The following is a 24,285-nucleotide window of genomic DNA, read 5'->3' on the forward strand; positions in this document are numbered from 1 at the left end:
TAAATAAAGTGCAGGTCTCAGATTAGAAGAATAATCCTCTAGTCTGTTATTTTGCATAGCAGGACAACCTTTCATTAATTTGATAAGCTTTGCTTTTACAAGCATTATCCTGTTTTTAGTAGAATAGAATAATAAAAAAATCATTGGTATGTCAACAGAGAAGAAAATGATTCATGAGGTCATATGATTCCTTCTTTGCAGCTATTCATGCAACTGCTGGGCAGAGCTCATGGAGCCAGAGTTTCCCAATTTCAGCATGAATTCACCCACGGTTCACACCAGATTAATATAATTGGTCATTACCTATTTAATTGCTTTCCCACTTAAAACATTTCCATTGTCTAACCAGAGATCATGAACATTACAGGGCAAATTTTTTTGAAAGCCACCACGACTAAAAATTTGTGAGGGAGACTTTCATTGAAAGCAGTCTAAGCCACTGCAGAGGTTTTTCCTCAGGTCATTGTACAGACAGGGATGGTTTATGAAGTTTCAGTTTGATTTCAAGCCTTCTTGCAATATGAGCATCTTCATATTCAAATTTTTATCCATGGAGATATGTTTGCAAAAGAATCTTGTGAAAGAAGTTATGACATTAAGAAGTCACTGTGTGCCATTTTTGGTTCCTGCCATTTGACTTATGAGTACCTATTGGTTCATTCTGCTACATATATAATTCCTCTCTGCAATGACCACACCACTGAGAAGAATGACTTGAGAGCCTGTGAGCTCTGTTGGCACACATAATCCTCGGTTTCACAGAGAGAAATTCTCAGGTTGGAAGGAGAGGCGCTAAGTGTCCTATAGTGAGAATGTCCTATTTCTGTCCACTGTAAAGAATGGGCTGAAGAAGGATGGGATGCCAAGGAGTGTCATACTCTAGAGCTCCCATGCAGCTGCTAACAGTCAGGTATCTGACCTGGAGCTGTTCTGGGTTTGCAGAGCGGGCTGGGTAACAGACTGAGCCATTCTGAAGTAGCACAGGAGGGATCCAGGGAGCCTGTAATGGAAACCTTTTGCTTCTGTACCTTAACTGCACCTTCTCCGTAGATACATTTGGATCTGTTGTTTCGCTATCAGAAGGACATTTTTCCCTCCTGGAGGAGAAAGAATCAAGTCTGGGGAGTTTGTTTTCTTGGCTTCAGTTGCTGTCTGGATAACACTGTCATTAATCACCTTGTTTGCTCTAAAAGAGGGTGAGTGGTGCAGCTGAAATCAGCTTGTAGCAGACAACGAATCAGCATTGCTAGCGTGCTGCAACAGGAGTAACACGAGACCTCAGGTGACTGAACAAGGCCTCAGTCCAGCATATGTATTCATCCAGGGCCACATTATTCCTTTCAACTTTTAACTGGACTCATTCAATAAAAACAGTGCTTATTATTATGTGGATTTAGAGGGCCCTCCTCCAGTCCCTTGTCACTTTAAAAGGTTTGAATTGGCTCATCAACAAGACAGAAAAAGAACAAAATCCCACATACCTTCATCAATGTTAGTCTGTTTTAAGAGGCCAGACTTTTCTGACCTATGCTGAAGCCACAATCTTTGTATGAAAGGAATGAAGAAAGTCCCTTAAACAACAAATTTTTGGCTCAAGGCAGGAATTCTAGGCTGAAATTCCTTTGCTGGGGTGATGCAATAGGTCAGATTTGCTGATTAGCACATCGATTTTTTTTGTTTTCAACCCCAGTATTCTTTTCAAGTATATTTATTTAAAAGTGTAATTGACCAATGGAAAAGGAAAAAAAAATCACTGCCATTTAGTTTTATCATTCAGTAATACCTAGATGTGTTCAGAGGCTCTTTTACAGTGGCTTTTTATTTTCTAATCACAATAGATGTTTAAATAATCACCCTTCTTTGTTACATTCATAGAGCTGAGTAGAAAAAAAATCAGAGAAATACAGTAATTAAATGGCTACTATACTAAACTTCAGAGTTCCCTTCTTTGCTGAGTGTCATACTTCAGTGTGGTTTGCAAATGACACATAGCTAAGATACATCTTCCTCTCCCCAGAATTCATCACTTCATCATTTCAGCATAACACAATTTAATTATCTGGCATTTAAGTGCAAAGTCAAAGGGTCAACTATTGATCTCCATTCTTTGGAACAAGCCACAGGAGAGAGAAAATCAAGTGGAAGTTGCTGCTCTTTTGAATTAGTGGATTGAAGCTGTTTTACTGAGCACTGGTCTAGGATTTAATGCTTCAGAGATAAGGAGATCCAGTAAGTGGACAGAAATTATATGCATCAATTGCCACTACTTCACTTTGATAAAAGGCCAAACATTTAGTTTGCATTATTTTAGAACATAAATTCTCTGTCACTAAAGCTGTTGCCTTTCATTTTTTAAGTTAGGCTTGTCATTGTTATTCAGTGTAAGAACTTCATTTACCCATATATTCCAGCAAGAAGGTTAAAAAATGCTGCTTTTATAATTGGATGTGGCCAAAGTCCATGTAAGCAAAGGCATTGCACTTAATGGAAGCACAATCAATAGGAGTTATTCCTGAGGGGCAGACAGGGTCCATTCCAGTCTGCACTCACCTAGATAGGGAAATTGTCCCTGCTAGCTGGGTATGTTTCCAGCCTCCTGCATATCCTAATGGCTCAGATGTCTCCCTTTTCTTAGATGAGAGGTCTCCATTTTAGTCATGTGTCAAAACTTTTGAGAAAGAGAGTGAAATAGTGAACTTCAGGCTTCAGAATTAAAACAATGCACAAAGAGCATTAGGTAACAATGATAAATCCATATAGGACTATAAGGAGATAAATGCCTTGTTTTTGAAATTGTATGCATTGTAAACCCCATCTCATACAATTCTGTAAATTACTATTTTTCTGGATGGTGGATTCCTACCTTTGTAGGAGATGGCTAAAGTTTTGATTGATCACAGCTTTACAGTCTAACAGGTATTTCTCTACTGGTAGTTCATTTAAAGTGTCCACACTATTAGTATAGTCACATAGCAAAACTACAGCAAATATGACAGAAAAGGGTCAAGAGAATTACTATTTATGTAGATTTTGACAAGGCCTCCTGGAAGATACAGCAGTAATGCAGTTGCTGCCACAAAGGTTTTTTCTAGCCATGAAAAGAAAACTGCCTGCCCTGAGATGTGGGGAACATCCTTCATACTCATTATACTTCTTTAAGAAAAAGACACATGAGCATTTCCTCCTTACCTAACACGTCTAACCTAGAGTATCAATGAGCAAGTCTACATCCGAGAGGAACTGCTTTTACTACAACTTGTATATGATCAACCCTAAGTCCCACAAAAACACCTTGCTAAGGATTTAGAGCTGTTTTGCTAAATTTCAGTATTCTAGATACCAACAAGAAGATTGATTCTTTCCTTCTTTGTTGTGGCTCCTAGCAGGTTTCTGATGGGAAGCTGGGGAGGGGAGCAAAACCAAACCCTCATCACCTTTTACTAAGTGATCTCCCATCATTTTGCTAGTAATTGCAGATGATTTGTGACCCTTGCTTAAAAGAGCGATGAGGATTCCCTGAGCCATAGGAGTGTTTAAGACATTACATGTCTCTGTTCCCTCACCCCCGCCTTTCTCAGCCTTCACTTTCAGAGTTGCCTTTCTGCTGGCTTTTCTATTCCACTGGATTCTTCTGATGCATCAAATCATGTCACCAGATGCACACGTTCATACCTAAGTGATGAGTGGATGGCCAGGTTAATTAATTATTCAGAAAGTTATGGAGGTGCTGTTGATTTAATGCATTACTTAGCTAATTCAGCTTCTTCGCTGAACTAGCTTTATATACTCCAGTTACTTCTACAAAAATGATTTCAAAGATTTGTGTCCATATATCTAGGCCCCATAATAAAAGGAAGGAATCTTGAATTCTAAACTCACCTTAGTGATTTTGTCTCTCTGGTTGTGTTACAAAAGCAAAACTCTTTCACATATTTAACTTACCCACCTCCTCCACCCCACCCATCCCAGCTGTGTTTTGATGTAGTCTGTATAATTGACTTCAGAGCTTCACTAAGCCCTGGCCTAGTGCAGCTGATTTTTTGTAGTTTCAAAAGAGAAAGGAACACACAAGACAGGGAGGGGTTGTGTAAGGAAGAGATAAAGCATGAGCTCTTCTGAAACCAGGAAGTGGCAAACTGCAAAGGAGAAAGCCAAAGATTGGCTTTGACAAGCATTATGTATCAAGTACAAGGGTGCAGTAAAACAAGTAGCATCTCAGTGCTCAAGTCTACAGATGTGAATTCAAACTGGAAATCTTGAAGGGATTTTAATGGCTTTTTTATGATCTTCAGTTGATGGGAAAGAATTTAATTTCTCAATTGCCCAGCAGGATTATCTGTGCTTTAGAGTACTGTCTAGCAGAAAGGAACAACAGTGTGAACATAGCTAGAGAGAAGAAAACCAAACAAAATTCACTGTGTGTCTATGGAATTATACTGTATCAGTGCAAATAAGATTATAAAAATACATGTTTGTAAGATATGCTTGGTCTTTCTAGCATGGGAAAGTCTTTCTAGTCTTTGGGTTGGTTGTTTCTTTGCCGTGGCAGTGTGTGGCACGTTAGTGCATCTTTGTGCTCTTTGAAGGGAGAGCTCAAAATAGACTCAGTGTTTTGAAGGCTGCATCACTTTACCACCAGTTTGCAAAATGACTCCAGAGAACAAAAGTACAAGGAAGTGAAAGCAGCTCAGCAGAACACTGGAAAATATTTCTTGTACTTAATGTGATGTATGGAATCATCCAAGACTTTTTGGGTCATACTGTAATGCCACAGGGCATATTCTAGGTCACATTTTCAGCATAGATCTAAAATGTGTTCCAAGATTTCTCTGTGAAGTGGAAGATAGACTTTCATGGTCCTTACCCTTGGCTGTCTTTGGAATTCCCTTGTGCTTATAAACACAGGGAGTTTAGTGGAAGTTGAAAGCACAAATGAAATTGTTCCCTTCGAAGATCAGATCTCCTGTTAGTCACTTAATAAAAATGTCAAGCATTTAATCACCATGGATAGAAAGCTGCCAAGAAATGTTAATGAAGAATATATTAAAAAAATTGTATTTCTTTACTAGCAAAAACTACAGGAACTACATTTTTTGGTGAACAGTTTTTCACTGACCACTAGTTAGCAAATTGTTTAGATTGACTTTTTTTTATTTCAGAAAAATTGTGTGTCAGTGAGTTTCATTAATTCATTTCAGATTAACATCATTATTGTCTTGAAAACTGTCCCCAAAGCTAAAGGAATTTAAATAATGTTACAAAATCCATACCAAAAGAAGTAAACCATTTTGATCAACTAAAAATAAAATTACTATGGGTGGTTTTTTTTGCAAAATTCTTCTGCAATTCAATGGGTTTTTTAAATTTTTCAGCTGAGCAGGAAAAAAGTTATCCACATAGTTTTAGCCTTTATTTCCCTTTTCCATTCAAAACATTAGCAAAGGATATAGCAATATTGCTTTTTATTAGCTTTCTGGCCATTTCATTTTAAAGCAAATTTGCTGTAAAATTCATTTTCTACATCCTGAAACATAATTTCTAGCTACTTGCTGATTGTTTGAGTGAAATGGTCTGGAACTAGGTTGCAGCTGAGAGTGGAACACAGAGCTTAATTTACTGTACATACAGTGATGTGCAGCAGAGATGAAGCAAGAACTGGAGTCAATCAGGAGTTAAAATGGCAGGCAGAAAATTTCTTGGTAAAGCTAGCAGGTTCAAATTTCAGATTCTTAATTCACTGTGCAAAAATGCAGGATAAAAAACATGGATATTTTAAAAATGCTAAGCTATAGATCCTTGGAGCAGTTCAGCTTGAGCACCCCTGTTTGAAAAGAGATTCAGTAAAGCTACGGAATGCATGTTTTAGACAATAGAAAGATTATGTGATGGAGGATCCTGGGGAATAAAAAAGATGGAATAGGCTTGAATGATTCTGCTTTGACAAAAGAGAAGCAAATGTGGCTGATAAAAATACAGTTAAGTAGCTAAAATTAATATAAAGGGTGTTTTTAAGACATTATTGAACAAGTTTGAAATAAAAGCCAAGAATATAAACGATAGAATGCAATCTCCTTTTAAAAAAATGGTTTCCATTTTGGTGAAAGTGAGTGTTAATTTTTTTAAGAGGACCAGATATCTGCATGGAGCATACCAAATGAGCTATTTCGGTTCTCAGACAGACATGTCTGTGGTTAAGGGTAAGGTAGGAATTTTTCTCTACTTATATTTCCCTGGCATTATGGCTGTTATCATTATAGCATCTGACTGTGTGAGCTCGTCATTTGCTATTTGAGTTGTTCTAGTTACTGTGGTTGTAACAGATAAATCACAGGGTGTAATCTGTGCTCCCAGATGCCGTAATACAAACACTTCCACAGCAAACAGTAACACACTTTGACTTCAAATACAAACTTGCCACTTGGAAATTCCCCTTTCAAGAAACATTCATACATGTCTAAATAACTCAATGAAAATGTTAAGGTACAGAAAATAACCAAGGATTTCAATCATGGATGTTATGATAGCTGTTGCACTCCTGCTCAGTAGTAGTTTCCTATGCACACAGAAAACATAAGATCCAGTAATTTATAAATGCAGTGACTGGATTTGTTAAGGTCAAAATAAAGACGTGCACACTTCAAAGTGAATGAACTTCGTAGATGTCTGGGTTTGTGCCTGCTGGAATTCTGAGAACTCCAGTTCCTAAAAAACAGTCACATGATAGATAATGGAATTAGCAGGACTTTGTGTGCTTCTGTCTGCAGCTCCTAATGCAACCTAGCTGCTGTTGCTGTGTGTCCTAGGGGCATGGGGACTGTTATGTGCCAGTGTCCAGTAACATGGGAACTCTAACCAGAGTCCTTCTTGGATCTGGACATTCATATCACACTTCCACACTGGGTTTCTGGCGTTTAGTGACAGTCTAATTCAGCCTATGACTTTTCAGTGAGAACATTACTAAAACACCCTCATTTCCCTGGAACTAGTGAAGCTTAATATTGCTGAATTTGCTACTTGTGTTAGATGTGTGTGAAGGTGGCCGAGATGCTCCAAAGCTGTTGGACAGACACAAAAGCAGATGCAAAAAACCCAATTGCATTTGGCTTATTTGGTTATGAAATATCACTGCCAAAATCATTAATATAAAACTAAGTGCTTTCATTTTATAGGAATTTGAAATTGTGAGGTTTAGGAAATTTTAGATCCCTTTTTAAGTACTTGATAAAGAAACCACTATTTGCCTAACATCAAAGCCATATTCTCTCTTCCACTGAGATTATAGATTTGTTATTTGACCATGCAAAAGGGCTTTTTTTTATAAATGAGAGAATATCAGAAATTAAAATAAGCCATAAATACATATCAGTACTATTGAAGGATGACCTTTCCTCGTAACAGCCCAGTCTCAAGGAACATAGTCTGCTTGGCTGAATGTTTTTCCCAGGATAGCATTTCCTCTCCTGGAGGAAGGCCTCTTCAGTCACATCTCTATTTAACTGTCTGCCCCTCATCCTCCCCACCCAGCCTGCTGATCTATGTTTCCAAATATACTCTTAATTATGTATATGAAAATGTAGAAATATAAGAATAGCACACAGTGGCATGTTCAGGCTTCTAGTCTGTTTTTATAACAACATTCAACCCTGTTCTGGGAAGCAGCAGAACAGATTAAAGATCACAGAAAATTGTTTCTGGTTTACTGTTTCTGGTTTTGCAGACACTTGTGGAATTCCCAGGATACAGATTTCTGTGTTACTGCATGGGCTTGACATGTGCTTGAAGATGCTAACATAATGTGCAGAGCTATTACATGAGTTAAATTGAAAAAAAGTAGGCCCTGGTATGTGGTTTATCTTGATAATACTCTAATCTGTAGGGCAGTGGATATGACACTTCAAATTCTTCACATACAATTGCTTAAGCTTTGCATTTTAAGTTGGAAAATGGTTAATTGTCTCAAACTGGGCATTTCAGTCATTAGTAGGTTATTTTTAAAGTATGGTTATGTCTATAGAGTACTTGCTATTCTTTTTAATTCATATTCAGATGCTGGCAGATGAATTGGTGAAGCAGGAAGCAGATTACTCCAGGGTCTGTACAGGAGGCTCAGTATATAGGAAAAGAGTCCTTAAAATTATATGTACACTAAAAGGATTGTACAAATCAAGCTCAGTAGACATCAGATCTGGTGCCACCATCTCTGTAGTTTTGGTTTCCCATAACCACATACAGTTGCCTCACTATATAATGATTGAAAAATACAGAATAATACAAAGGACCTTTATGCAATATCATAAGAACAGACTGGCTCTAGTTGCTTCTGAATCCTTTCCAGCAAGAGAGGATAGAGGTGCATTTTTTTAATCCTGTTTCTATAGCCCAGGCAACTCTGGGTTTCCTTTGGCACGCTGCTCTGCTAGACAATATGAGCAGCAAGACCTGTGCCCCTGAAAGGAATTCAGAACTCAGTGCACCTGCAGAGCTCACGTACTTCCACTTGGTGAGCACTGCAAGTTTCTTAATGAGGCTTTACACTACCTGCTTTTCTGTTTGGACTGGATGGAGTCCAGGATAAAACCAGAAATGTTCTTGGTTGTGTAATTTTCAGTTGAGATCAGCTGAATCTAATTCTCAGATGTGATGTTTTTCCATCAGTTTGTGTAACTTAAACACACGTTAGATGTCACTTGCCCTGGCAAAGGAGCTAGAAAGCTTGCCATTTAGTAGGATTTGGAACATGGATATCCAAACCTATTTAAAATTGTGAGAAAATAATTAACAGTATTCCTTATGTTTTAAAGGCATCTCTTGCCTGTCTCTCCAAAGATAAAGAAGACAGGGTTGCATTTTGATTAATTTGTTTTCAAGCATCTTGATCTTCTGGAAACTTAGGACTCTTGGAGACCTGTTAATAAGGCTCATAATGCACGACGATACTGCTGCTGCCAAGGCACAGCATTACAATTCCCAGTATACATATTCACATGCTTGATGTGTTTCCTGCCACATCTAATATACTTTAAAACCCTTCTACAATTATCTGTAAGATCAAATTCTTCACTCTGTGTATAAAAGTAAAATTCTGACTTCAACATTGCCTGAAATGGAGCTGAAAGAATCCTTATTGTCACGTTACAGCCATTTTAATGGTGAAAGCTCTCTGTAGAGTACAACATGTCCAGGGGTTACTGCTTATGCAGGAACATTGTACTGTGGCTGCATGTTCCCTAATGAGATTAGGCAATCAATTCATATAATCTCTCATTCTGTTGATTGCTTTACTGCTGGTAAAAGAACATTTATATAACTTACCTGCACAGAAAACCACATCCCTTCTGTTTGAGAGATGAGAATGATGACAGACTGTGAATTTCCATGTGTGGTTTTGGAGCAGCAGCTGGGTCTTGCCTTAATTAATACCCTCCAGCGACTTTGTTCCAGACTGTGTACTAATTTTTTATGAACAATAATGACTCTTATATCTTCACACAAGGCATCCAGCATTTCCTCACAATACAGTTTTTCTTTGAAGAGGAATTGCTAAACCTCAACAAAGCTGGGAAGTACTCTAGAGAACTGTTGCCACTACTAGAGTGATACCAGCTGTCAGTGGAAAATCACTTGGCCAAGAATCTTAAAGACAAGTACCAAGAAGATATAAAATCAAGACTAGAGAGGACTGAAGGGGAAAATAGTCCCTAGGAAGGAGAAGGACAGGGATGGTAGAAATATAGTGGACCACATTTTTTTGGCTCAGCACCCAAATCCTCACCATTATCAACATCAAATCAGACAAATCAGATGAGTGGGAAACTGAATGTTCTCATCCAGACCTGCTGTGCAGACATGCAGTGAGGAGAAGGGGAGATAAGTTACACAATACCTTCATCACCTGCTGGTGCTGGATAACACTGAGCTTACACAATCCTGCCTCAGAACCATCTCTCTCTTCAGGAACTAGAGTGTTGTGTGTACTGCTGGCTCCCAAATGCTAGAATCATGGACAGGAGCAGCTGGTGCCATTAAACTGATCGGAACAGAAGGTACCATTTTGCTTGTGCTTCATGGTGGTGTCAACAGCAGATGCAAAACATTGCTAGAAAACTTTTGCTTTCCTTGTCTGAAAGCACTCATTTCATGGGACAGTTCTTCAAGTGGAGAATGTTTACTGATACCATTTGTAATGAAAATAAGCAGAGATGTGAACTCAGGCAATAGAAACCTCCAAAGGCCATTGTGTTATCAAAAACTGACGCCATAGCTCAGGGATGAGGAATTCTGATTCTGCAGGCCAGATCTACCCCTCAGACCATGCCTCTCTGCCCTTCTTCCCAAGGGTTCTAAAGTCCTCTTAGATGTGTATCTGTAGTATGACCAAAACATAGAGACAAGACCAGTGAATGTGGTCAGACAACAGGGCTGTCACACCACAGGCATGTCCCTGACATGCAGCAACATATCTAAGAATATGTTCTGAATATATGACTGGATATGACAAACAGCCAAAATACATTTGTTCCCCATTTCTAGCAGCAGATGGAGAGCTCAGTCCCTGACAGTTTGCAGGCAGGACAAGGCGAAGGAGGACATTGGATGGATTTGCATGGGTTATTTTAAGCAACAAGACTATATCCTTTAAATCCAGTCGGTTGTGGTTTTATTCTTTTTTCATTCATTTGTGGAACCCTGAGTTTTTTAGGCTTTACATCTGGGGAAGCCACAGTTCTGTTCATCTTCGCTGCCTTATGCGAGGTGGTCACGGTTCTCCATAAGACACGACCTTTGTGTACTGCACAGATGCAACCATTGCATTATGCTTTGTGCTTTTAGGTGTCAAGAAATTCACCAAATGTGCTTAAGAACAATTGGTTTTAAGGAGCCTTGGTCTTTCTCCTATATAATCAAGGAAACATCAGGGACGGTTGCTTTCTCCAGATTCTTGAACAAAATCTTATTTTAAAAAGGCTTGCTTGTCTGTTCCTTGAGACACTGAGATTTGGCTGAAGTATCTTGGAGGCCTCATGAACAGAAAAGGAACCTATAAAACTATTTTTCTGAGCAGGAGCATCCTAAGCAGATTCTGGAGATAAATGTTATTGTCAAATCTGTGAATTTAAAGCAGATTATTGGCTACTTAGATTGAAGATTTTCTGGGATCAATTTTAATCTCAGACAGTTTTAATTAAGGTGTATCAAATTTCTCCAGGAGGCTAATTTCTTTCTTTCTTTCCTATTTAGTGTATTGTGAAGACAACTTTTATTTCTCATTTTGGCCCAGAATTTATATAGCTGTCTGGGCCTCTTGAACAGGCTATTCAGAATTAGAAACATTAGGATTAGTGCAAGTAGGAAGTTATTAAAATTACAACTACAAAAAATGCTAAGTCTGTGTATTTATGTAGTCACAAAAGAGTAAGATGTTCTCAATTAATAACAATTAAAGATTGTGTGACGTTCAGACTCAGTGACAGTAAGAATCCAACCAGTAAGCAGAAGTAGTAGACAGCAAATTTCATGTTTTCATTTTTATGAAATTGGGAAACTAAGGATGGAAGCAGATAATATGAGGTGCCCAAGCTATGCAGCACATCGGTGATGAAGCTGGGAAGAGATTCCAGATACCCATCTACCCAACAACAACGCTGCTTCTGTGTGCAGCCTGTGCAGAGCTTCCTAGGCCACACATCTACCACAGTGCACAGCTCAAAAACAGCACCAGGCATCTGTGCCATGTCTGAGGTCTGTTCAGAACTGCACCAGCTCACCAGATCGCTCTTTCTGTCAGCTCACTGGCCATTGCTTCAGGCTTAATTGCCACAGCTTGTGGGGTTTATGTTAACTATTCAAAAAAAGGCTGGTACCTTCAAGGTGACACCTGTCTCCCTGCCTCACTTCTGAGCGAGACCCAAGTCAGTGAGCAAGGGGAACTTTAGTGCTTTGTAGCAAATGGAGAAAAAACAGGCATGGCTTGGAGAATACAAGGTGAGAGCCTCACATCCAGTGCATCAAAATTGCCATTTTGCATTTTTACCATGATTTTTTAAATAGTTGAAGAAGAAGACCTCCTTGTAACTTCTGAACTTCAGCACTCAGACACACAGGGACAGCTTAGAGGAATAAGTGAATATACGACAGAGCTCATTACAGATATTTATTAAGTCATAAAGTTCAACAGACCACAAGAGATATGAGACACCTGTTAAAGGATCAGGAGTCCAGCATCCCTGAAGACACAAATATCAAATAAGGTATATTACTAGTCTGACTAACAGCATTTTTTAATTACTTAGATTAATTAATGGGTTGGAATACCACAGCAGCCTCCTCTGGCAGAGGGTAACACCCCCATCCACTTAGTGCCAAGTGGCATCCACCCTGCTTCCAACCTTTTTATTCTATATTCTGCATACAGAAAAATGCAAAACACTGCTCTCCCTTCTAACCGTGCCATGTTTGCTCCCCGCAGGTGAGCGGCCTTTCGAATGCAACTGGCAGGGCTGTAACAAGAAGTTTGCTCGCTCGGACGAGCTGGCCCGGCACTACCGCACTCACACCGGGGAGAAGAAGTTCAGCTGCCCGCTGTGTGACAAACGCTTCATGCGCAGCGACCACCTGACCAAACACGCCCGGCGCCACGCCAACTTCCACCCCAGCATGCTCAAGAGGAGGAGCGGCAGCGGCTCCAGGACAGGCTCGGTCAGTGACTACAGCCGCTCGGACGCCTCCAGCCCTACCATCAGCCCCGCCAGCTCCCCATAGACTACCTGCACTGGATGTCAGCACTTTGCCTCTAATGCCTAACGTGGAGTTTTGTTTGTGTTGCACACATTTAAAAAACTCTGTTGCTTCCCCTCCTTCAGTTCCCACCCTCTCTTTTTTAAAAATCAGTAAATAGCTGCCTCCCACTGCAATTTTTAGTCATATTTTCTTTACCCAACCACACAAGTGGCTATTCTAACCTCATGGACGGACAAACTTACATGTTACACTTAGTGACTCCTGCTGTCTCAATATTTCATATATTTTGCAACCATTTATGGATCCTCTTCATTATTCTTTATAAGAAAATGAAAAAAAATCTAAAAAAAAAAAAAGGGAAAAAAAATCCGCTTAATTCACCTCAGGTGTCAAAGTAGTTTGTAAAACCGGATTGCACAATATAAGCATACATACACTTAAAAAACAACTGTGTTGGATTTGTGTCCCCCTTCTCCTTTCTCAGGGATGGATATTTATGTTACACAATAATTACAATGAAGACACACCCTAACCACGGCCTTACTCTGTAAATATAATTGCACTCAGAAGCTTTTTGTTAGATTCTTTCACACACTGGGGAAAAAATAAAAAACAAGCAAACAATACAGAAACCAACCCAATACTGGAATGTAGTACCGGACTCTTCTGTTGTTCATTTTCCTGATCATATGCCTGTGTTGGGGAGTGTCCAAACAGGAGTCTTGTCTTTCTTCGAGCTCCCCTCTGCTTATGGTAGCAAGCTGTCTTCTCACTTCTTGCTGAAGATGCTCCAAAACCAACTTCCAATTGCAAAAATCTCTGGGAGGTTGATAAACTTGTTTTTTGGTTTGCTTCATGCTAGATAAAATTCTGAGAAAAATTTTTCAACAGGATGCCTTAAATGAGTAACCTAAATCACAAAGAAACAAATTTACACTGGGTAACATTTTATGGCAAGGTGGCCTGGAATCTTGGAGGCATTCTCTTGTCACTCTCTCCAAGTTGTTAAGCTGTCTGCACTGCCTGTTCAGTATGGGACCAATAGAATATGCAAATTGAACCGCACTGACTTGAACAATTTCCTTTATTTCTTCTTCCTTTGTTGTTTTTTTGTTTGTTTGTTTGTTTGGTTTAGTTTTTTGTTGGTTTTTTGTTTTGTTTGTTTTTTTAATGAACTATGGAAATAGCATTACTGAACCAATGCCCACCAAAACTGTTATTAAGGTACTTAGCTACTGTACAGCTTTATCTTAGAAAGAAAAAATTGGCAAAGACATAGTTTCTGTTTTCCATTGCATCAAAATTGTGGTTGTTGATAAAAAGAAGTGAAAATCATAACGTATCTTCTGACTGGAATAATAAAATATGCATTTTTAAGTTTAAAATAAAATTACATTTTAGCTCAGCACTACTTCAAGTTTCTCAAAAGTACACATACCAGCATAAAGCAAGGTGCTCTTATTTCTGAATAACTGCTTAATAAGAAAGGGAATATTGGCTAGTTTTCAATAACTTTCAAATATTTAACACTAGATAGAGCACAAGGAGGTAGATTTTTATATTTTATCTGGTAGAAAATATAGGAAAAGACCAGAAACATAGTGATGTACTGAAAACCTCACTGGCAGCAAATACACTTTTCTTGGTTTGTCTGGCTCTGATGGTGCATATTATCAATTCAGGTCCTTTTGATTCTGGAATTTTGGGATGTTTTCTGTTTTTACTGTAGAGTATAAATGCAGTTAAGTGTAGCATGGTGAAAAGAAACTCTCTACACCAAACCTGTAATTTGATATTAAGTGAATGCCTCCAGATTCCCAATGAACCTGTATCTTACTTGCTGCTTTGCAGTGATCCAGTTTTGCAAGGTTTTATTGTACTGTATGTTAACTGTGAGAAGCTAATATAGATTTACAAATAGTTTCATAGGTACTTCCATAATATACATTATTCCTAATACTACATGTTCTATTAGTTGTATAGATAAATACTCTATTTATCTTTACAACCATAAGTCTAAACAAGTGCAGATGTTTAAGTATTTTTTCATGTTCATTTGCTTCAGTTTTCACCTCTGTTAATTCCCCCTTTGAATTGGAAGTTGTGAGAGGTATAATTCTACTGTTTCATTCCACAGAAAATGAAAGGACATAGTAAGGATTTTTTGCAAGATGACAAATAGAGTTAATGTGATGAGTTGCCCAACTTCTGGAGTTAGGGGAAAACCAGATCTGTTGGCCTCAACACATTTCCCCTTTTCTTATTTTTTTTTAATCTCATATACTGAGATGCACAATTTTAACAACTTGATAGAATTCAGGTAACAGGAATTCACATTCCAATCATTTCTGTGTCTCCTCGAAGTGCTCTTGTGCTGTAGTTAGTAGAGAGGCATTTCAGATATCTAGCTCAAGGAATTCTACATGTCCTCTGTGTCTTGTGCACATACTTCTAAACAAGTCAAATACATTTCTCATTATCATTATAGCTTAAGAGAGGTATATGGAGGGGGAACAACCAAAATCAAAAGGAGCACTCAGTATTGTCAAACTTTATAGGCTTCATGTTCCAAATTAATTTTGTTATAAAATCACCTTTTCCAACAAGAATATTATTTAATATTCTGGCAAGGAGGAACCACTCCTGTTCATTTATTTAGGACTTATGAATCAGTTTATGCATTACAAACAAGTTGTTTTACTAGCCTGGAGAAGGAGTATTTGCACCAGGTTTTATTAGTACTGAGATTATAGGATATAAAGGTTATGGGACAACCTATTCTGAGGGACACAGAACTATGTAATCTTTAACTCAAACAGTTAACTAACATTTTACTCATATTCTTCATAGATATTGCTAATAATTCTTCAAGTTTAAGCAGGAAAAAATAAATTGGTTCAGAGTCAAATTTCCAGTTCAGTCAGTTTGTTTAATGAGAACACCATGGGACTGTTTATAGCCAACATAACAACACTTTCAGGAAATACTCTGAAATTGGTCATTAAAACTTTTTTGTTTTTACATCTTAGCTGTAAATACCTCAGTATGTATCAGGCTGACAGTCAAGTTACTGTGTTTTAAAATTCCAGATAGTATCAAATATCACCATTAGAAGTTTAATACATTATAATTTTAAGATAAAATGATAAATTCCAAACCACTGGTATTTTCCAAAATGGAATGTGAACAAAAACTTCTCTTAATATTTTCATATTAAAAAAGAGCGTTTGGGGTTTTCTAGCATCTGCTAGAAATATCTGATGATCAGCAAGGTCATTAGACTCCATTCTCATGATGGTTCCTCCTGAGTTTTGCAGATATGAGAAGTCACAAGAGCTCAAATTATTTTTTGAAATCTGTGTGCTTATCCAAACTAACCTCAGATTTTTACCCTTCTGTTGTTTCACTCAGCAGTATAATCTAAAATGGTCTCCTGGCACAGCAACAAACATGTCACACTCAGGAAATGCTGCTCTGGCAAGGTGCAGGTTTTTCCATCTGGAGGAGTGTGCATCTCCTGCCTCCTCCTTTCCCTGTGCAATCTGTTGAGGTGTTCTCACAAAATACAACATTGCCATGATTATTTTTTTTTTTTTTCCATTTCAGACAATAGCAACAGCTTTATTATTATTAAGAAAGCCCTGAAAGTTTGTTTTTCTGCAGCCGTGATTCTAACTTCTCTAATTGTTGAGCCGAGCCACCTTGCTATAGGAAATAGGTGCAAGTGGAAATCATCACTTCTCTACCAGGTAAAACTAAAGATTCTCTTAGAAACTCATTCACCCCTTCCATTAACCTCTTCCTGTGCCAAGGCCTAAATGGCAACATGAATTCAGTTTTCATCCTGCTTGTTAGAAAGCAGTCCTGGTAAATTCCTGGCAGCTAGATTTTGTGAGAGTTTTTGGTATCTGCAAATTAATTGTTCCTTGCATTTATAATACATGCCTAGTATCTGTTTACATAACTGCAAAGTTATTTATGACAAGTCATCAAAAGCCTCTGTTTGATGGTAATGCCTAATTCCTGTCTGTATCCCACCCTCTTAACTGTGTTAACCCTTACAAAAAGTTGTAGCTATGAGAGCCTGTGTTCACCTTTACACCTCATTATCCTCCACCCAGATGTTCAGCACTCTCCTTGTCTCACGCAGCCAGGCAGTAAAGGCTGTGTGAGGAGCATACCTGTTTCACAACTGCTCATCTCCAGTGCTTCGTGGTGACTTACAGAATTTGTACTTGGTCAAGTGCGGTGTTGTTTTTGCCTTTTCATTGCTGTTAGATTTACTAATTTCATCAGGTCATGCCTACAAACTAACTTTCAGGTGCTCTTTTACTCCATCACACCATGTGTTCGTGCACTGGGTGCTAACATCTAGTCTATGTCAGTGAATGGTATGATGAACATCTGTATTTGTAACTCTCGGGGATAAGAGCTATAGCCTTAGGCAGAAGAAAATATCCAAATTATACTTGTCTATCCCATAAGCCAGAATATAGAATGCAAAAGCCCATCCACTGGTATAGGTTTTTATAAATATATATATTTATATATATGGATTTATATAAACATATGCACATATATAAATATAAATAGATATATGTGTATATTGTATAGTGTATGTGTGTATACATAAATACACAGCGGTGTGTCTATACTACACACTGACTAATGAAGGGATGTCTACAGAGCAAAAATAGGTATCCATTTCATTATATAAGTGATGGGCCTGAACCAAATTCTTAGATCCAAATGCCATTGCATTTGGGATTTTTAACCTGTTGGAGATTTGTTGTTGAGTTTCATCTCTGGTTACAGGTGCATTTATTTGTGTATTGTACATTTGGGGGACATATGTGTGTGTGCACTTGTGCTTTTCCAGCAGCACATGCCTGAGTAAGGGACAGGGGACGCGTGTGCCAGGGAGTGTGCACGTGTTCACAGCTAAACTTCCAGCTGCAGTGAGCTGTAAAGCTGCCAGTGTCATCCTCACTTGTACAGGTTATCAGCAGCACATGAAAGCTTCCGTGGCTCACTTTTCAACTCTTTAAATCACTACATTGAAGTATTACAGTTGTACAGTTATATGTTCATCTATTCTTGCTCTGCTGTAACTTTTTATGTATTTTGTATTGCATAGATTATATATTGTGATAATGTCCTATGCAACTATAAAAGGAAAAAAATGAAAAAAGGAAGAAAATTAAACTGTAAAATATTGTCTTAACTTGTATGCATGGTTAGTGAGGTTTACATTTTCCAAAATAAAACTTATAACTATGAAATACTGGCTTTCTCTTAATTTCCTTCTCTATTTGTCACCTGAAAAACATCAACTGTAAATATTTCTGCTGTTCATTTGAGACTTGATATCTCATTTAGTGTCTTTATTTAAATTTCACCCAGTGGTATTGTTTAAAATCAGATTCCTTTTAATGTTTGAGAGAAAGTTTTTGTGGTTTGTTTTCTATTCTGTGCTTTAACTGGTATTTTGTACTTGCATGGTGAAATTCCTTTCTCAAAGATGTCATTTATTGCATTTTTTTTACAAGATGGTTATGGGATTAATATGTGTGCCCTAAAGTTCAGAGAGTCAACCACGCTTTACCCTTTTTTTCAAAGCTCAGTTCTTTGCAAATGTCTGATATCATCTCTGCAAGTGGCAATACCATGTCAAAACAGTAGCAATGTAATCTCACCGTATCCTGAAATGTTCTTTCCTAATTTTAAAGATGAGAAAATTGAAACATAAATTTGAGCCACTTTCTAAAAACATAAGGCATTGGCAGACGTGAAGGAATGAATGTGAAGTTTCTTGGGAATACAGGTTACACAACACTTCTAGGCACTGTTTGTTACAACAGGCCCTAAGCAGTAACATTCCCAAAGTCTTCCTACCATGAAAGATTCACCTCATGTTTGGTAACAGAAGTCAGAGATTGTTTCCTAGGCTTGCTAGAAGGGTGAAAAGGGAAATAATTTCCCACAAAGGACTATGCCTTTCCAGCTGAAGGCTGGAGTTGCTGCCTTGATACTGGAATATATCCATGTAATGTGCCTCCCCACCCAGGCACCCACACTCTGAAATGTGTATGTTAACTCATTCTGTCCTCCTCTCCTCTCCAGTTCCTAAATGCAAGGAGGGTGCATCTCTCCTGCCTCTTTTTTCTGTCTTGCAAGGGTTTCTGTCTTGTGACAGTCTCTGTGCCTGTGACTCAGCATTTGCCATGAAATGTTCATAGACTTGGCAGTAGTCCAGCATTTCAGAATTGAAGCAAGAATAATGCTAGAATTAGGGTGGGATTTCTTATTTTTTTATTTCCATTTACCTGTGTATAATTTCTGGCTTCAAAGGAATTCACCTTGTTTCATTGTGCTGGCTTTTCAAGGTACCACACTCATGGTGTGCTTCGCTAGTGGACTGCAAGAGATTAAAGTGACATCAATATAAATACACAGTCAATAGAAAGAGGTACGTGAGAGAATATGAAGACTGAAATAAAAATGAGGTGAGGACAATGAGACAAGTGTTTGTAGCAGCTGACTAGAAAGGCTTGTACAGCACTGGAATACACATGGGGCTTCCTACAGAATTTCAGAGCAAGCAAGCAAGGCAGCACCTCTGGAGATGAGCAGAAACTGCAGCACGTTTTCCAGGAGCAGCAGAGAGGAGAGCTAAGTCAAGCAATAGTTGAAGCAGACAAGTAAGTGTGTTTAGCCAGCTACTCTGCATTGCTGGCACAGCTAAGAGAGTAAAGAGAAAGGGAGGAATTATCTGAATAGATTTCTCAGTGCATGCAGCAGAAAAAGGATGGAGTCTGGATGCCCAGATACATGAGCAGCAAAGCGGGGGAAGAGAAGAATGACTGAACAGAAGCGTGACTTTGGGGCAGATTTGTGCTTTGAGCAATTCAGAGAACAAGATTATGTTAAACAAGTTGTCAAAAAAAAACAAGAGAAGAAGAGAGACACAAGCAAACCTGAGGGGTGTTATAAGCAAGAGCAGGCCCCAAAAATCTGCTAACAAAACCAAACCACTGAGCTTAGTAATAATAGCTCTACCTCACCAAGAGAAAACAGCTTGAGTGTAATTGCTACCTCATCATAATTGTAAATAAAGGATCAACCTGTCCCACCTGGTTGGCACTGGCAGCAATTAGATTTAATCTTTGGCTCCCACTGGCTGAAACAAATATTCAATCAAAAAGGAGGGGTTGGCACCAGGGGCTGGACTAAGGGAGGCTCCAGGATGCTGTTGCTGCCAGGTTTCTGCTGAGCTGATGTTTCTTCTCTGCATCACTGGGTGATCGTGCCTGGCTGAGCACAGCACAGCAGGTCTGGGCCTGCAGCCCTAGGACCTACAGGGAATAGTCCAAAGGGTCCCAAAGGTGCACAGAGCCCAGGCTGGCTTGTTCAGGGCTAGCCAGAGTGTTCTCCCCAAGGCCACATACCAGGGACATCTCCCAGAGGGAAGGTGTGGGATTGCCAGGCTGGTGGCTATGAGGACACCACTGAGAAAAAAGGCCCAGCTGAAGGACATGAGAGATGGTGCTGGTCAGAGGCTTTCATGTGGCAGCAGGGAAAGAGAGATGAGATGAGCCAATGTGAGGAACAGAGGAGAGGTGCAATAAATGAGGAGGGTAAGTTAAAGAAGGGGAAGTACAGGAAAATAGGGATGAAGTAAAGGGTAGGGAAGTTTGATGTAATTTTCTAGAGATTAAAGGAAAAGCCTAAGGTGCAAAATCTTAAGAGGGTCCTAAAGAAAGAAGTGAGGTGGCTCATGTGGTAGCAATTCCAGCAGACAGAAGGTGAGGCATTGTCAGTGTGTGATAAACAGAGCTGTGTGTCTTTAAGAAACTCATGTTTGTGTTTTCCCATGCTCTCCTATTGTGGAATTAACTTTCTGAGTCACTTCTCTGATCCTGGAGACAAACTGAACAGACACAAAACATAACAGAACACAATGGCAACGGGAAGAGAGAAATTCCTCCCTCCCCCTGCCACCACACACACATTTTATGTCAGTGATCTCAATGCATTCGAAGCCTCAGAGTGAAAGGGAAGAAAGGTGGAGACTGTTTTTTGGTACACACTCTTTGAATCAAGTTCACCTTCTCCACCACCACTTCAAAACATGAAAGCCACACTTCCCCAGTTTGTTACTTTTAAATGTTATCCAGCCTCTTTGGGCAAAAGTCTTAGCTTCCAGATTTTCCACAGACAGTGAACTGCAACAGGAATTTGCTGGCTTTTTTTAAACTTCAAAGCCTTGCACTTCAAAGACCCTGCATTTTTAATTTTTTTTCTCAAGCTTCATGCCCCACCCTTTGCAAAAAACTATGTCAGTTTGGGACTCTCGAAAAGGCACACTTGGAAGCTCACACGCGTCTGAGAATCACCATCACATCTACCATCTGCCCAGAGGGGGGAATGAGATGGGCACACCCACAAGCGGCTGGCCCCAAACCCAGCCTGTATCAAGACTTCCTACACCAGAACACAGCATCACCACTCCTCAGAGCCGAGCTTGAGAACCAGCTCAAACCCTTTGAAATTATCCATGAAGTTGCAAGGCCTTGCAGGCTCTGTTTAACTTCCAAGTGTTTTTGTTGACTTTGGAAGTCGTAAAACAAATCCCAAGATTTCCCTCTCTGGGCTTGCTGTACAAACTGCGTTTACAGCCTGCTGAGAGGAACAGGATGACTTGACAGGAAGAAGAAAGTTTTGCTCAGGAATGCCGTCCCTCCTCTGCTGCCAGCTGGCAGGGCCAGCCAAGAGAGACACCCGAGAGCTTGGCACATCCCTCAGGAGCAGTGACCCACATGCACCCTCCTCCCTGCACGACAGGAGCTGCTCTCAGGGGCAGAGGCTTCGAAGGCAGCCACACTCCGCGGCTTTTGCAGCCTCCCCAGAGGACTGGGTAGGGGATGGTTTCCCCTCAAGCTGCCCTCGCAGGCAGCTGCACTCAGAAACTGCGTGAGCAAGCAAGAGGCAAGCCTGGAAACAGGAACCTGCTGCAGGGTGGGTCTGCACAAACAGGACTGGGTGAATAAATCAGGGCTGGCACTTGGCTTCCCTGCAAGAAACCTTTCATTGAGGCTCCACTGGATATTTTTGGACCCCACCTGTCTATTTTTAGGAGGGATAATTAATGCTGAAGGAAATAAGGAAAAAAGTTTTAAGTTCAGGAATGGAAAATTTGTTATTCTCCACAAAATCACTATGATTAAGGAGATCTAAAAGGAAGGACTGTATTTCAGGAGTAAAAATATGCTACAAGTCACTGTAAAAATTGCATGTTATGTGTTGTTTGCTAAGAGAGGGGAAGCTTTTCAAGGAGACAGCACTTTACCACTTAACTGCTATTAAATAGGAGTAAAGGCACAGCTGAATGGCCAGCATTAAATCGCAGCTGTGCTGTGGCTGCGTTTTTGGCTAGGTCTGTGCTGTGCTTTGGCTCCCTCTTCTCTGGGTGTTGTGATCTGACTTTGGGAGGGCCACTGAGACCTGAGAACATGCCCAGGCCTGTGCATGAAGTTACACAGTGAAAGAAAAATTGCAGCCAAGCTATGCAGCACCCTCATCAGGTCCTTCAAATAATCTGCCTGAAGTACTGGGTGATTGTAAGGCTAGAAAGTGGCTTTATGAACTGAGATAGGAGATCCTTGGGGAAAAAACCCTATTGGTTACAGGAGCTGAAATATGATGGACAATGTGGGCAATGCTTTCAAAATTCAGAATTGTCACTGATGTCAGTGGTTTTTATGTTCATATCCCTCAGCCAGCATAGGCTCCTACCAAGTGTTCATGTTACCATAGAAGAAAAAAACTTTCCTGGACCATCTTCTGTTTGTGTGCTCACATCCCACTGCACTCCAAACAGCAGCTGCTTCAGAACAGGGCCTCCCTGCTTGTCTGCTCAGCCTCTTCTGCACAGCACCTTGCAACCAGCGCACACAGGGATGGCATCCTTGCCCTCCTCCAAGGGAAAAATCTATCTCTCTACTACCCAATTGCAATCTATATGCACTGTTACATACATTAATCTCCTCAGTCTGAGCTGAGTTCAGCTTGTAAATTCCTGACAGGACAGGGAACATTTGTGTGAGATGCCTGACACATGTCAAGGGGCAGCAGTCAGGACCTAAAGCTGTACCTTCCTTTGAGGAGCCTCTAAAAAGATTTGCTTTGGGGAGTATCAGGCAAAAATTATCTTTTTAACTTAGAACTGCCATTTCCTGTAAGCATGACTGTTATCGAGGACGGGCTGTTGCTAGGAAAAATCCCTGGGAATTATTCTGTACTATTCCTAATCATACCTTTCCTGCCTGATAAACACTTGCCCTCATGTCTCCAGTTACACAAAACCTCTGCAAACATGCTAGATAAGGATCTGTTTATTTTTGAGCTCAGGGAGGTAAATGTCATCTCCCATGAATAGATAGAATAACTGAAAGAATGAGGACATACTACAGAGTATCTTTTCTAATGAACAATATTTCTAATTTTAAAAAGGTTTGCACATGTGACAGGGTAACGAGCATTTCAGCTACTTGGTGCTACCACATCTTAATAAGAGGCACTATACAGAAAATGTGATGCTGCTGCATTTATATTTTGTATTTGCTTTCAATTATTTTTGATAATAAAATATGACAGCAGTATTGTCTACTAACCTTAGAAGCCCAGGTTTGTGAGATGTTTATGCTATAGTTAATGAGCTCCTGGCTTTTCTGATAATTCCCTCAAAAAGCAAGAGTCGCTGTGTGAAGAACAGGAGCCAAAGGCAAGGCAGACTGGCTGCAGTACAGGTTCTACAGGTACAGGTTCTATGAAGATACACAGCCTGTCATGACTGTGCAGATCTAAGACAGAGGCACTTCAAACACCTCACAGGCCATCAGAGAGCAGCAGACCGAATTGCCACGTAGGAAATGAGCTCTTGGTGACAATGACCGAACAGCAGCCACTGCCATCCCCATCTGTGGGTACCACGCAGGGACACTGACAGAGCTGACATGAACGTGTCATGGCTGTTTCTCTCCATAGCTACATTCTGCTCCACAGAAAAGACCTGGATGCTCTACCACCCTTCTTCAGTGAACACAGTGAGTTAACATTTCCCTGTGCAGAAAGACAGTGTTTTGCAAGCATTAAATGGGGCACAGCAGAGGGAGGGCAGGAATCCTTTAGGAATTTCTCAGGTAACTGCCTTGGCCTTTGCTTCATCAAACAAATTTCTCTTATGCTGCAAATAGCTAAACATTTGGGCAAATGCTATGGTTACAGGAATAGTAATAATTTACTTTTAAATTTTTTTGTGTGTTAGGTTCACAGCATTTTGTGAGTTTTGATTAGCTGTTTAGCAGTCCTGTAACTCATTATTACCAGGTGCCAGTGTAGCCCTCTAAGTCCTCCTTGAAGAGGCATTCATCATCACTCCTAGGAGGCACAGGGCTGGCATGTCAGCCACAGCTTCTACTTCCACTTCAGGGTCCTTTTGCTGCTTTAAGTTCTTCACTACAGCTACTCTTGGCCTTTTTCTTTTTC

General features: G+C 39.8%; 1 protein-coding gene across 2 annotated transcripts in view; it reads left to right on the forward strand.

The window, feature by feature from the left end:
- Positions 1-18,022, forward strand: part of KLF13 (KLF transcription factor 13) — a 33,612-nt gene extending 15,590 nt beyond the window's left edge. The window contains exons 2-3 of one of the 2 annotated variants that reach the window (XM_058846875.1): positions 12,467-12,696; positions 16,345-18,022. In XM_058846875.1, coding sequence (XP_058702858.1) covers positions 12,467-12,696; positions 16,345-16,383 — 269 coding nt within the window. In that variant the 3' untranslated portion in view covers positions 16,384-18,022. Of the gene's footprint in view, positions 1-12,466 lie in introns of both variants that reach the window. The other variant, XM_058846874.1, reaches the window with a different exon arrangement.
- The last annotated feature ends 6,263 nt before the right edge of the window (positions 18,023-24,285 follow it).

Source organism: Poecile atricapillus, chromosome 11 (assembly GCF_030490865.1).
Source record: "Poecile atricapillus isolate bPoeAtr1 chromosome 11, bPoeAtr1.hap1, whole genome shotgun sequence".
Classification (NCBI taxonomy): Eukaryota; Metazoa; Chordata; class Aves; order Passeriformes; family Paridae; genus Poecile; species Poecile atricapillus.